General features: G+C 44.4%; 1 protein-coding gene across 9 annotated transcripts in view; it reads right to left on the bottom strand.

Annotated features, from left to right (window-relative positions):
- The window catches only part of MOV10L1 (Mov10 like RNA helicase 1), a 71,120-nt gene that overhangs the window by 57,179 nt on the left and 1,602 nt on the right, over positions 1-12,339 (bottom strand). For all 9 annotated transcript variants that reach the window (XM_054469823.2, XM_054469824.2, XM_054469825.2 and 6 more), the window contains exons 2-3: positions 11,808-11,992; positions 5,131-5,290 (exon numbers count right to left, since the gene is read on the bottom strand). In XM_054469823.2, the coding sequence (XP_054325798.2) occupies positions 5,131-5,290; positions 11,808-11,992 (345 nt within the window). The remainder of the gene's footprint in view (positions 1-5,130; positions 5,291-11,807; positions 11,993-12,339) is intronic.

The raw sequence follows: 12,339 nt of genomic DNA, 5'->3' as shown, positions 1-12,339 counted from the left end.
TATGTTAATATGTACCAAGAATATAATGTCCAGATAACCAATATGACATTTTTTTAATATACCCACCTTTTTTTAGTTTCTGAAAAATACTACTTTAAAAGTCCACTAATATAATAAAATCTCTCTGTTAACCAATACATAGATATTTCAAAAATGATCTAATTTTAATTCTGACATCCCCTTTCCTTCTCAAACATGTACCAGTTTGGAGGCGAAACCACATGGTCATCCTGGCTGTAGCTCCGGCCGTGAGGGGCCGTGGCCTCATGGGAAGCACACACGCCTCCAAAGGGCACCAGGCAGGGAGTGCCCCCCCAAACTCACTCCCCTGACCCTGCGCCAATTTCTGCTAGTGCTTTCCACAAGCACCAAGAACAAGGCTGGACAGTCCACACAGGGCAGGCTGGGGGAGAGTAGACAGAAGGCACCAGTCTGTGGCCTGTTAGAAACCAAGCTGCATAGCAGGAAGTGAGTTGGGGATAACAAGCAAAGTTTCATCTATATTTGCAGCCGCTCCCCAGTGCTCACATTACAGCCTGAGCACCACCTCCTGTCAGATCAGCAGGGGTAGTAGATTCTCATAGGAGCTGGAACCCTATTGTGAACCGTGCATGCGAGGGATCTAGGTTGCGCGCTCCTTATGAGAATCTAATGCCTGATGATCTATCACTGTCTCCCATCACCCCCAGATGGGACCATCTAGTTCTAGGAAAACAAGCTCAGGGCTCCCACTGATTCCATGTTATGGTGAGTTGTATAATTACTTCCTTATAAATTACAACTTAATAATAATAGAAATAAAAGTGCACAATAAATGTAATGCACTGAAATCATCCCAAAACTATCCTCCCTCCCTGGTCTGTGGAAAAAATTATCTTTCACAAAACTGGTCCCTGGTGCCAAAAAGTTTGGGGACTGCTGCTCTAAGTGGAGGCACGAACTGGTGTAACTTGAAAATAATGAAATCGCCTGATGTGGGACCCAGCTGGGTGCTGCGGCCACACGGACTACAATAACAACCTGCGAAACCTCAGTCTCACCGTGGACTACTCAGTGCTTACCGGGAATGAAGAGGGAAGAGGGACGGAGCCAGCACATGCTCGCAGCTCAGACCCTGCCTTCAGGCCAGTGGATCCTACCTGGGGGCCATTTGATGGCATCTGGACATGCTCTAGGTTGTCATAACATGGCCAGAGCAGGACGCAGCTAAACAGCCTCCAGTGCCCAAGACAAGCCCCACCACAGAGGGTGCTTCAGCCTAGATGTTAGAGCGCTGAGGATGAGAAACTGTGCTTCAGCTAAATGTCCAATTCAATTTTAGCTGCCTTCATCCAAATGGCAGAGGGTTTACCAGACATTCGTGTATAAAACAACCTGAGCCCCACCACTGATGTTAAGAATTCCCATCTCACATGTGTTGTCTACAAACCTCAGGAGCAGGCCAGGGCTGGGGGACAGTGCTGTTCAAACATGCACAAGCAGGGTTTCTTCCTCCAGTCACATGCCCCAGCACGCTGTCCACATTTGCTCCCTCCCACGCTACAACCACGCGTTCCCCTCTGCTGCCCTCGTGTGTCAGACCTCACCTAGGTAACCTCAGAGGGTTGTGTTTAGGACAGAACCTGACCCAGGCCGGCTGGCATTACCTGGACCCTCCTCCCATCACACCTGTGGCCCGCTCAGCTCTGCCCTGGCCTCAAGGCTATACGCAGGAAGGAACTCCAAACCACCCACCCTAGTCCTCTGACACGACCCTGGACGGTTGCTGCAGAGCAGAAGACGTTAATTACTTTTTCTTTTTTTTTGAGAACGAGTTTCGCTCTGCCGCCCAGGCTGCAGTGCAATGGCGCGATCTTGGCTCATTGCAACCTCCGCCTCCCAGGTTCAAGCGATTCTCCTGCCTTAGCCTCCAGAGTAGCTGGGATTACAGGCATGCACCACCACGCCCAGCTAATTCTGTATTTTTAGTAGAGACGGGGTTTCTCCATGTTGGTCAGGCTGGTCTCGAACTCCCAACCTCAGGTGATCCGCCTGCCTCAGCCTCCCAAAGTGCTGGGATGACAGGTGTGAGCCACCGCGCCAGGCCCGATGCTAATTATTTTCTTTGTTCACTTGCTTACTGTCTGTTCTCTCTCTCAAAATGCGAATTCTTTGAAGCAGTCTCTAGCAGAACAAGCACTCTAATAATTTGTTGAATTAACGTCAAGAAGGAAAGAGCATCTTCTGACTCTCCCACAAGCAAATGAAAAATGTAGCATAATTCTTCCTTTTGCCACCTTTAGGTCAGAAGTTATAAATAAAGTTTTATGAGGACACAGCCGCACCTTTTGCTCAGGTACAGCTATGTCTGCTTTCAGCTACGTGGTACCACCATCCTGTGGTGAGGAGCTTTGAAGGAGACGATGCTTGACGGGTTTGCTGATCTCATTAGATACTCTGTATCAGCCTTTTTGCACATTGCATTTTCTCTTTCAAAAAAGTTCTTTTGCTGTGGTCCTTAGGTTTTGTGATTGTGTTCACAGCAATTCTGACACGTCTGAGTGTGACTCTCTCAGCCTCAAAAGGACCTGACTTTGCCTCACTTGAGGTCTTTTATATTGGGAAATCCCTTGGCCTGGGCTCCAGATCCCTGCCCATCTTTATTCCTCAGGGGACACCTTCTCTCCTCTGCCCCATCAACATGCGCAACACCAAACATTTCTGGTTTTCTTCCTCTTGAGCCATTTCCTGGCGACACCCCTGAGGGGGCTTCCTGTTAGCAGGGTTGAGGGCCTCCGTGATTATAGGCGCCTTTCCCCAGAACTGAGCGTTTCTCTGGCAGCACAGGGATTCTAAAATCCCAGTAGACACCTATCAGTTTTATCTTGGGGATCCCAGGGTTAACAACCAAGGTCAAGGCTGGACACGGTGGCTCATGCCTATAACCCCAGCACTCTGGGAGGCCAAGGTGGGTGAATCACCTGAGATCAAGAGTTCGAGACCAGCCTGACCAACATGGCGAAACCCCCTGTCTACTAAAAATACAAAAATTAGCCAGGTGTGGTGGCGCACAGCTGTAGTCCCAGCTACTCGGAAAGCTGAGGCAAGAGAATTGCTTGAATCCAGGTGGTGGAGGTTACAGTGAGCCGAAATCAGGCCACTGCACTCGAGCCTGGGCAACAAGAGCGAAACTCTGTCTCAAACAAAGAAAAAAAAAAAAAAACCAAACCCACAAAAGGCCAGGTGCAGTGGCTCATGCCTGTAATCCCAGCACTTTGGGAGGCCGAGGCGGGCGGATCACAAGGTCAGGAGATCGAGACCATCCTGGCTAACACATTGAAACCCCATCTCTACTAAAAATACAAAAAATTAGCCAGGTGTGGTGGCGGGCACCTGTAGTCCCAGCTATTCAGGAGGCTGAGGCAGGAGAATGACATGAACCTGGAAGGCGGAGCTTGAAGCCAAGATCGTGCTACTGCACTCCAGCCTGGGAGATGGAGGAAGATTCCGTCTCAAAACAAAAACAAAAACACACACACGCATAAAAACCAAGGTGAAAAAGAGTGAGACAGCAGCTTCCTGATGGGCAGAGCCACCCCCCAGACCTCCCATCCCGCAGCTTAAAGCAGAAAACTTCTATTCATCTTCCAACAGGCAGTGCTGTGGGCTGTGCAAATGGACTTCAGCTCAGAAGCCACCCCCCTGGGCAGCTTTTCCAATTCCTGCCCTACCACAATGTATGCACAGGTCTGTTTCTCCTGGGGAAGAAGAAACAGACCTGAATATGGAGTCCAGCTCCGTCTTCACCACCATAGGCAGCAGGAGTAGAGTAAACCGCTGCTGAGTTCAGCTCAGTCTATGGCATCCACACATTCTTTCTTTAGGTATAAAAACAAATCCTTTGATCAGCCAAAAACAAATGCAATAAAAAATGGATATATACAGCCGGGAGCGGTGGCTCACGCCTGTAATCCCGGCACTTTGGGAGGCCGAGGCGGGCGGATCACGAGGTCAGGAGTTCGAGTTCGAGACCAGACTGGCCAACACGGTGAAACCCTGTCTCTACTAAAGATACAAAAAGTTAGCCTGCTGTGGTGGTGGGCACCTGTAGTCTCAGGAGGCTGAGGCAGGAGAATCGCTTGAACCCAGGAGGCGGAGGTTGCAGTACGCCGAGATCGTGCCACTGCACTCCAGCCTGGGCGACAGGGTGAGACTCCATCTCAGAAAAAAAAAAAAAAAAAAAGAAAGAAAGAAAAAGGATATATACTTTAGGAAAGGTACAATGTTATCCCCAAGCCCTATTTTAAAACATCTGAAGTACTTTAAATAGTACCTCAGCATGCCTGTAACACTAACTTAGATCATAACACTATAATTATAGGGAAGCAACAACTACCCAGAAATTACTGACTGCATTTAACAAATGAACACAAAACACATAAAAGCACAAGTTTAAACAGTGACCTGGCTGGGTGCGGTGGCTCATGCCTGTAATCCCAGCACTTTGGGAGGCCGAGGCAGGTGGATCACCTAAGGTCAAGAGTTCGAGACCAGCCCGGCCAACCTGGTGAAACCCCATCTTTACTAAAAATACAAAAAATTAGCTGGGCATGGTGGTGCACACCTGTAATCCCAGCTACTCGGGAGGCTGAGGCAGGAGAATCAATCGAACCCAGGAGGCAGAGGTTGCAGTGAGCTGCACTGCTGCACCACTGCACTCCAGCCTGCGCAACAGAGTGAGACTCCGTCTCGAAAAACAAAAACAAAAACAAAAAAAACAAAACAGTGACCTGGTGCCCTCTCCCAAAGTCCACTCAATATCCAAGAGCCTCTGTGTGAAGCCAGCACCTGGAGAAGCTACTCTAATCCCTAAACCCTCTCAACAAACAAAGCATGCCCAAACCTGATCCCTTCAATGATGTGTGTAGCCATCACAAATCTAGAGACAGGGTTGTGTTCTGTCACCCAGGCTGGAGTGCAGTGGCTGGATCATAGCTCACTGCAGCCTCCAACTCCTGGGCTCAAGCGATCCTCCCGTCTCAGACTGACAAAGTGCTGGGATTATAGACATGAGCCACTGTACCTGGCCCATAACAATTCTTTAAAAGACAAAACCTAATTTTCAATGTGGACATAGACCCCTGAGCATACCTTCGCACACACTCTCCAGAGAGAAGTAGGTGGTCTGATTGATACAGCCTGCGCCCTCCACCAGGGAAGTCACACAGCCAATCAACACTCGGGGGCTGCAGTCTGAGGGACTCCCATGGTTTCTGCTGTCGTCTTCCCACTTATCAGAGATGGCTTCTACCTGTAAAACAAACACACTGCTCTTTAAACCATAATACAAGAACGACAAGAAAAGCAAACTACAGGCTGGCACGCCCGTCTGAGACCATTAGGGCTGCAAGTCCAAGATCAAGGCCCTGGCAGATTCTGGGTCTGGTGAGGGCCTTCTTCCTGGTTCACCGTCGGTGTCTTCCTGCTGTGTCCTCACATGGCAGAAAGGGCAAAGGGGTTCTCTGGGTTATGTTTCATAAGGGCTCTGCCCTTGTGACCTAGTCACCCACCAAAGCCTCCTAATAAGATTGCACTGGGGTCAGGATTTCAACATACGTATTTTGGGGGACACCAACATTGAGTCTACAGCAATCCCTTATGAACACTGATGCAAAAATCCTCAATGAAATATTATCAAACCGAATGCAGCGGCATATTAAAAGGATTATATCCCATGACTAAGTGGGGTTTATCCCAGAATGCAAAAGTGTTTCAACATATGAAAATCAGTCAACATATTACATTGATAAGATGAGGGAAAAAAATCACGATGATCTCAACTGATGCACAAAAAGCATTTGACAAAATCAACACTTTTTATGATGCAAACACTCAATAAACTAGGAATCGCAGGAAATCTCTTCAACACGAGAAAGGCCATAAACAAAAAAACTCACAACAAACACCACACTCAATGGTGAAAGGCCGAGAGCTTTCCCCTAAGATCAGGAACCAGGCAAGGATGCCCATGCTCACTTCAAGACTTTCAAATTTCAATTATCTTTATTCACAGATGGTAGGATCTCATCTGTGGAAAACTCTAAAAATTCCACATACATAAATAAAACAAAAAATGGTTAGAGCTAATAAATGAATCCAGCACAGGACACAAAGTCAACATACAAAAATCAGATTTCCATACATTTGCAATGAAAAATCCAAAAAGGAAATAAAGAAAAACGATCCAAAGAAAGGGAAAACAATTCCATTTATAACAGCATTGTTAGGTTAATAGGTTAATTCCTAAGAACACTTAGTAACCTAACTAAGGAGATGGAGGACATGTAAAATGACACTAATGAATGAATTAAATACCTCAATAAACGGCAAGACAACCATGTTCATGAACTGGAAAACCTAGTATTATTAAAATGACAATCTTAAGACTTAATTACTAAGATGACAATACTACCCAAAGTGATTGTAAGTGATTATTAAGATGTTAATCTTAATACCTAATTATTAAGATGACAATCTTAGACTTAATTATTAAGATGACAATACTACCCAAAGTGATCTATTACACAAATTTAGGTTGGGTGTGGTGGCTCACACCTGTAATTCCAGCACTTTGGGAGGTTGAGGCAGGCGGATTACCTGAGGTCAGGAGTTCAAGACCAGCCTGCTCAACATGGTGAAACACCATCTCTACTAAAAATACAAAAAAAATTAGCTGGGTGTAGTGGCCAGCACCTGCAGTCCCAGCTACTTGGGAGGCTGAGGCATGAGAATTGCTTGAACCCGGGAGGCAGAGGTTGCAATGAGTCAAGATCACATCATTGCACTCCATCCTGGGTGACAGAGCAAGACTCTGTCTCAAACGAACAACAAAAAAACCCAACAAATTCAACGCAATCCCTATCAAAGTCCTATGGGTCTATTTTTATATAAATAGAAAAACCCATCTAAAATTCTAATGGAATCTCAAGGGACCATGAATAGGCAAAATGGTCTTGAAAAGGAGTAACAAAATTGAAGGTTTCATACCTCCTGATTTCAAAACTTCCTACAAAGTTACAGTCATCAAACTAGTGTGGCACCAGTGTAAGGACAGAAATATAAACCAATGGAATAGCAAAGAGAGCCCAGAAATAAACCCTTGCATGTGCACTCAACTGATTTTTGACAAGGGCCATTCAATAAACTGCAATTGTGCAGTCTCAAAAAAAATAGTGCTGGGAAAATAACCAAGGGCAAAATAATAAAGTTAGACCCTCGTTTTGCACCAAACACAAAAATTAACTCAAAATGGATTAAAGAGGCCAGGCGTGGTGGCTCACCCCTATAATCTCAGCGTTTGGGAAGGCGTGGGGTGGCCGGCTCACTTGAGCCCAGGAATTCGAGACCAGCCTGGGCAACATAGGGAGGCCCCATCTCTACAAAAAATACAAAAATTGGGTGAGGTGGCACACACCTGTAGTCCCAGCTGCTCAGGTGGCTAAGGTGGAAGGATCACTTCAGCCTGGGAGGTTGAGGCTGCAGTGATCTGTGACTGTGCTGCTGCACTCCAGCCTGGGCAACAAATTGAGATCCTGTCTCAAAAAAATTTTTTTAATGAATCAAAGACTTTAATTTAAAAGCAAAAACTATAAAACTCTGGGTAGAAAAAAATCTTCATAATCTTGGATTAGTCAATGATATCTTGAGTGTGACATCAAGAAGTACAGGCAATAAAAGAGACAAAATAGACTTCCATCAAAATTTAAAACATCTGTGCATCAAAGGATACTATGAAGAAAGTGAAGACAACTGATAAAATGAGAGAAAGTATTTGCAAATCATGTATGTGATGAGAGATTAATGTCCAGAATATATAAAGAATTCCTACAACAAGAAAACAACCTAATTTCAAAACGGGCAAAGGATTTGAGTAGACATTTCTCCAAAGTAGACATATAGATGGCCAATAAGCATACGAAAAGATGCCTTCACAAATCATTAGGGAAACGCAAATCAAAACCACAGTGAGATACTACCTCACAACTACGAGGAATAGCTATTGTCAAAAGAAAAAAAAAAGAAAAAGAAAATAGCAAGTGTTGGCAAGGATACAGAGAAAGTGGAAGCCTCATGCACTGTTGGTGGGAACATAAAACGGTGCAGCTGCTGTGGAAAACATCTGGTTCCTCACAAAGTTAAACCTAGACTTACCATATGGCCCAGCAATTCTCTTCCTAGGCATAGCCCCAAAAGAACCAAATAGGGACTCAGACAGACACTTGTTCATGGCAGCACAATTCACAAAAAGTAGAAACAACCCAAGTGTCTGTCCATCAACAGATGAATGGAGAAACAAAATGTGATTTATTCACACAATGGAATATTGAGTCATAAAAAAGGAATTAACTTTTGATACATGCTACATGGGCAAATCTTGAAAACAGAAGTCAAATAGCCAGACACATGATTCCACTTATATGAGGTATTTAGAATAGGCAAATTCATAGAGACATAAAGTAGAACACTGAATAACTGTTTAATGGGTACAGAGTGTCTACTGGGATGCTGAAAAAGTTCTGAAGACAGATTGTGGTGATGGCTGCACAACAATGTGAATGTGCTTAATGCCACTGAACTGTACATTTTTCAACATGGTTAAAATGGTACATTATGCATATTTTACCACAAGAAAAATACATAAATAAAAAATAAATCCAGAAATACATTCAGGTTTATACCAAATGGGGATCATTCTCGTCAAGTGAGAACGGCTCACAACACAGAAACTGTTTGTATTTTCCACCATATTAATAGCAAAAGGGACAAAAACTATGGGATCATTTGGAAGATACTGAAAAGTACTCGAAAAATCCATTACTAATTTATAAAAGCAAGATTGTGAGTAGAGAAGAACACTCTTCACCATAACAAAAAAGGTCCTGCATTCCTTACAAGATGGAACAAGTGAAGGGCAGCTGACCACCCAGAGGGCTGGGATTTGCCGGACACCCAGGGGCCAGTTTTTCCACATTGTCACATTTCTGAGATCAGAATGAGTCTCACAACCTGCATTTCCATTTTAAATTTTCATTATCAAATTAATGGTGTATCTTAAAATCAATGGGAATTTGGTATGAGAACCTGCTTTGGAAGGCCGCGTGTGAGCTACACGACTACAGCTCAGAGAACGAGGTAAACATCATCTCCACAGGTTCCGGGTTCCAGATCCCCTTTGAAAGATTCTGAACCCAGAGGACTCCTTTAAATACACACAAAAACATGAGGACTATGGTATAATTTCAAGTTGAAAAGGAAATCTTTGGAGGAAAATTATAATTAAATAATTGGGAGAGGAAAAGGGGGTAGTGTGAATGAGCCAGTTGTACATCTCTGATGATGGAAGTCCATAAATACTAACATTGGTGAATTAATAAAAGATACAAGCATACTGTTCAAGTGACTCAACTATCTACCAGATAAGGCAAAAACAGAAACCCAGAAGAGCATCAGGTCTACAGCATGAAAGTGCAGGTGGGGAACATGGAGGGAGGCTCTTCTACTTTGTATTCACAGTCTCTAAGCCAGAGCTGACAGAAATGTTCTCTATGTGTGCTGCCCAATTTGGTAGTCACTAGGCTTCAGTTAGCACTTGAAATGTGGCCAAGGAAACTGAGGAAATACTTTTATTTATTTATTTTTAAGAGACAGGGTCTCTATGTGCCCAGGCTGGTCTCGAACTCCCGCCTCAGCCTCCCGAGTGCTGGGACTCCAGGTTTATGCCACCGTGCCTGGCTGTAAGTTGCATTTAGTTTTAATAAATCTAAGCTGCTGCACATGAGTGGTGGCTACCATATTGAATGATGGAATTCTCGACTTTGAATTATTTTATTGGGTATGCATTTTTTTTTAATTTGAGAAAGATGATACTAAGCATTAGATGGTACTAACTATAATAGTATAATAAAGTACATCTCAAGTATTTTTAAAAAGTAGTTAATAGCTCAATAAGTTTGCCAGATTCCAAATTACATTTAAAAATCGCTGGGCATGGTGGCTCATGCCTGTAATCCCAGCACTTTGGGAGGCTGAGGTGGCGGATCACGAGGTCAGGAGATCGAGACCATCCTGGCTAACACAGTGAAACCCCATCTCTACTAAAAATACAAAAAATTAGCTGGGCGTGGTGGCAGGCGCCTGTAGTCCCAGCTACTCCAGAGGCTGAGGCAGGAGAATGGCGTGAACCCAGAAGACGGAGCTTGCAGTGAGCCAAGATCACGCCACTGCACTCCAGCCCGGGCGACAGAGCGAGGCTCCGTCTCAAAAAAAAAAAAAAAAATTTTTTTTTAAATTAGTCAGCTGTGATGGTGTGCACCTGTGGTCCCAGTTACTCAGGAGGCTGAGGTGGAAGAATCGCTTGAGCTAAGGAGTTCCAGGCTGCAGTGAACTATAATTGCACTACTATACTCCAGCCTGGGTGACTGCAAAGCTCTGTCTCAAAAATTACAAAAAAAATTCTAATTGTCAATAAACAATTTTCAGAGTAAAATTTGAACATTAGGAATAAGAAGTGGAATAAGTCTCCCTAAAGCTTCTTACAGCATCCAAAAGCTACATGGAAAAGAGGCACACTTAACTACAAAAAATGAAACTATAAAACACAGTCAAAGATGATCCTGGGGAAAATATTCCTAATACTTTCATATAATAATTTTCCTTAAAAAGCTCTAATTTCCCTAATATATAAGCTTTAACAAGAGAAAAAGTTGAACTCAACAAAAATGTGGACAAAGGACACAAAAATAATTCACAGAAAAAACATGAGGCCGGGCGCGGTGGCTCACGCCTGTAATCCTAGCACTTTGGGAGGCTGAGGCGGGCAGATCATGAGGTCAAGAGATCGAGACCATCCTGGCTAACACGGTGAAAACCCCGTCTCTACTAAAAATACAAAAAAATTAACTGGGTGTGGTGGTGGGCACCTGTAGTCCCAGCTACTCAGGAGGCTGAGGCAGGAGAATGGCGTGAACCCAGGAGGCGGAGCTTGCAGTGCACTGAGATTGCGCCACTGCACTCCAGCCTGGGCGACAGAGACTCCGTCTCAGAAAAAAAAAAAAAACATGAAAAGTTACCATACTTAAGGCTTAAGTGCAAATTAAGTGCAGTCTCTCATTCTGCTCCTAAGAGTATAAATTTGTATATTATTGATGTTACTTTGGTGATAACCATTAAATTGTTTAAAAAGCAAGAAAATAATAGATATATAATTGCTATGTTCTCCACAGCATACATTCATAGTCAAACTTTAGTTTCTAAAGTATACATGTCTATGTTGTTTGAATGATTTACAATGACTGCTGCTTATTTATTTATTTATTGAGACAGGGTCTTGTTCTGTCACTCAGGCTGGAGCGTGGTCATGCGATCATAATTCACTGCAGCCTCGACCTTCTGGGCTCAAGTGATCCTCCTGCCTCAGCCTCCCATGTAGCTGGGACTACAGGTATGTGCCACGACACCAGGCTAACTTTTGTGGGTTTTTTTTTTGTAGACACGAGGTTTCACCATGGTGCCCAGGCTGGTCTCTAACTCCTGAGCTCAAGTGATCTGCTTGTCTCAGCCTTCCAAAGTGCTGGGATTACAGGCGTGAGCCACTGTACCCAGTCTTTTATTTTTTAAAACATAAATCATAAAAAGCAAAAGCATCCCCTTGAAGGTACATTCCACTCTTTCTCCCTTGGCCGGGTCATGTCTGATAGATTAAACACAAGGAAAACAACACAAAGTCCCGTGGTGAAGAAAAACTGTTCCCAAATGAACTCAAACCTTACCCTGATTGCTTTCAGTCCATTGGACACTTTATTTTCTTCCACAACTGCAATCACTTCCTGTCCAACATTCAGAAGCACTCTGCTAGTCACAGCATCACTGGAGAAGTAGATCAAATCATCAATCATGCCATAATCGCTGCAGTACCTTGTCACAACACCCCGTACAGTTTTCAGCTTAGTGTCACCTGAAATAGGTAAACAAAGAAGTTATCTTGGCCATAAAAGCAAGTGCATGCTACAGTGAACCCCACCAGAGAAAGGCAGAGTGTAAAAGCCTCCATGAGGGACTGACGCCGAACAGTCTGACTTGAGACAGAGAGAATCCCATCAGAGAGTGCTGTGTCTGGAACGTGGGGTTTGGAGGCATACAGCCCAGTTTCCTCTGAAGGGCACAGGTAGTGGCTGTGGAGGTGACAGCCCTGACTCCACAGCGGACTGCGTGGGGTTGACTCCTAGCTCTTCTACCGCCATTGGTGTAACCCCGGACTAGGTCCTTAACTACTTTGGGCCTGTTGCCATCTGTAAGATGGAG

This window comes from Pongo pygmaeus, chromosome 23 (genome assembly GCF_028885625.2).
Source record: "Pongo pygmaeus isolate AG05252 chromosome 23, NHGRI_mPonPyg2-v2.0_pri, whole genome shotgun sequence".
In the NCBI taxonomy this organism is placed as follows: Eukaryota; Metazoa; Chordata; class Mammalia; order Primates; family Hominidae; genus Pongo; species Pongo pygmaeus.
The sequence above is the reverse complement of the archived record's forward strand: the minus strand, read 5'-3'. Positions and strand labels throughout refer to the sequence as shown.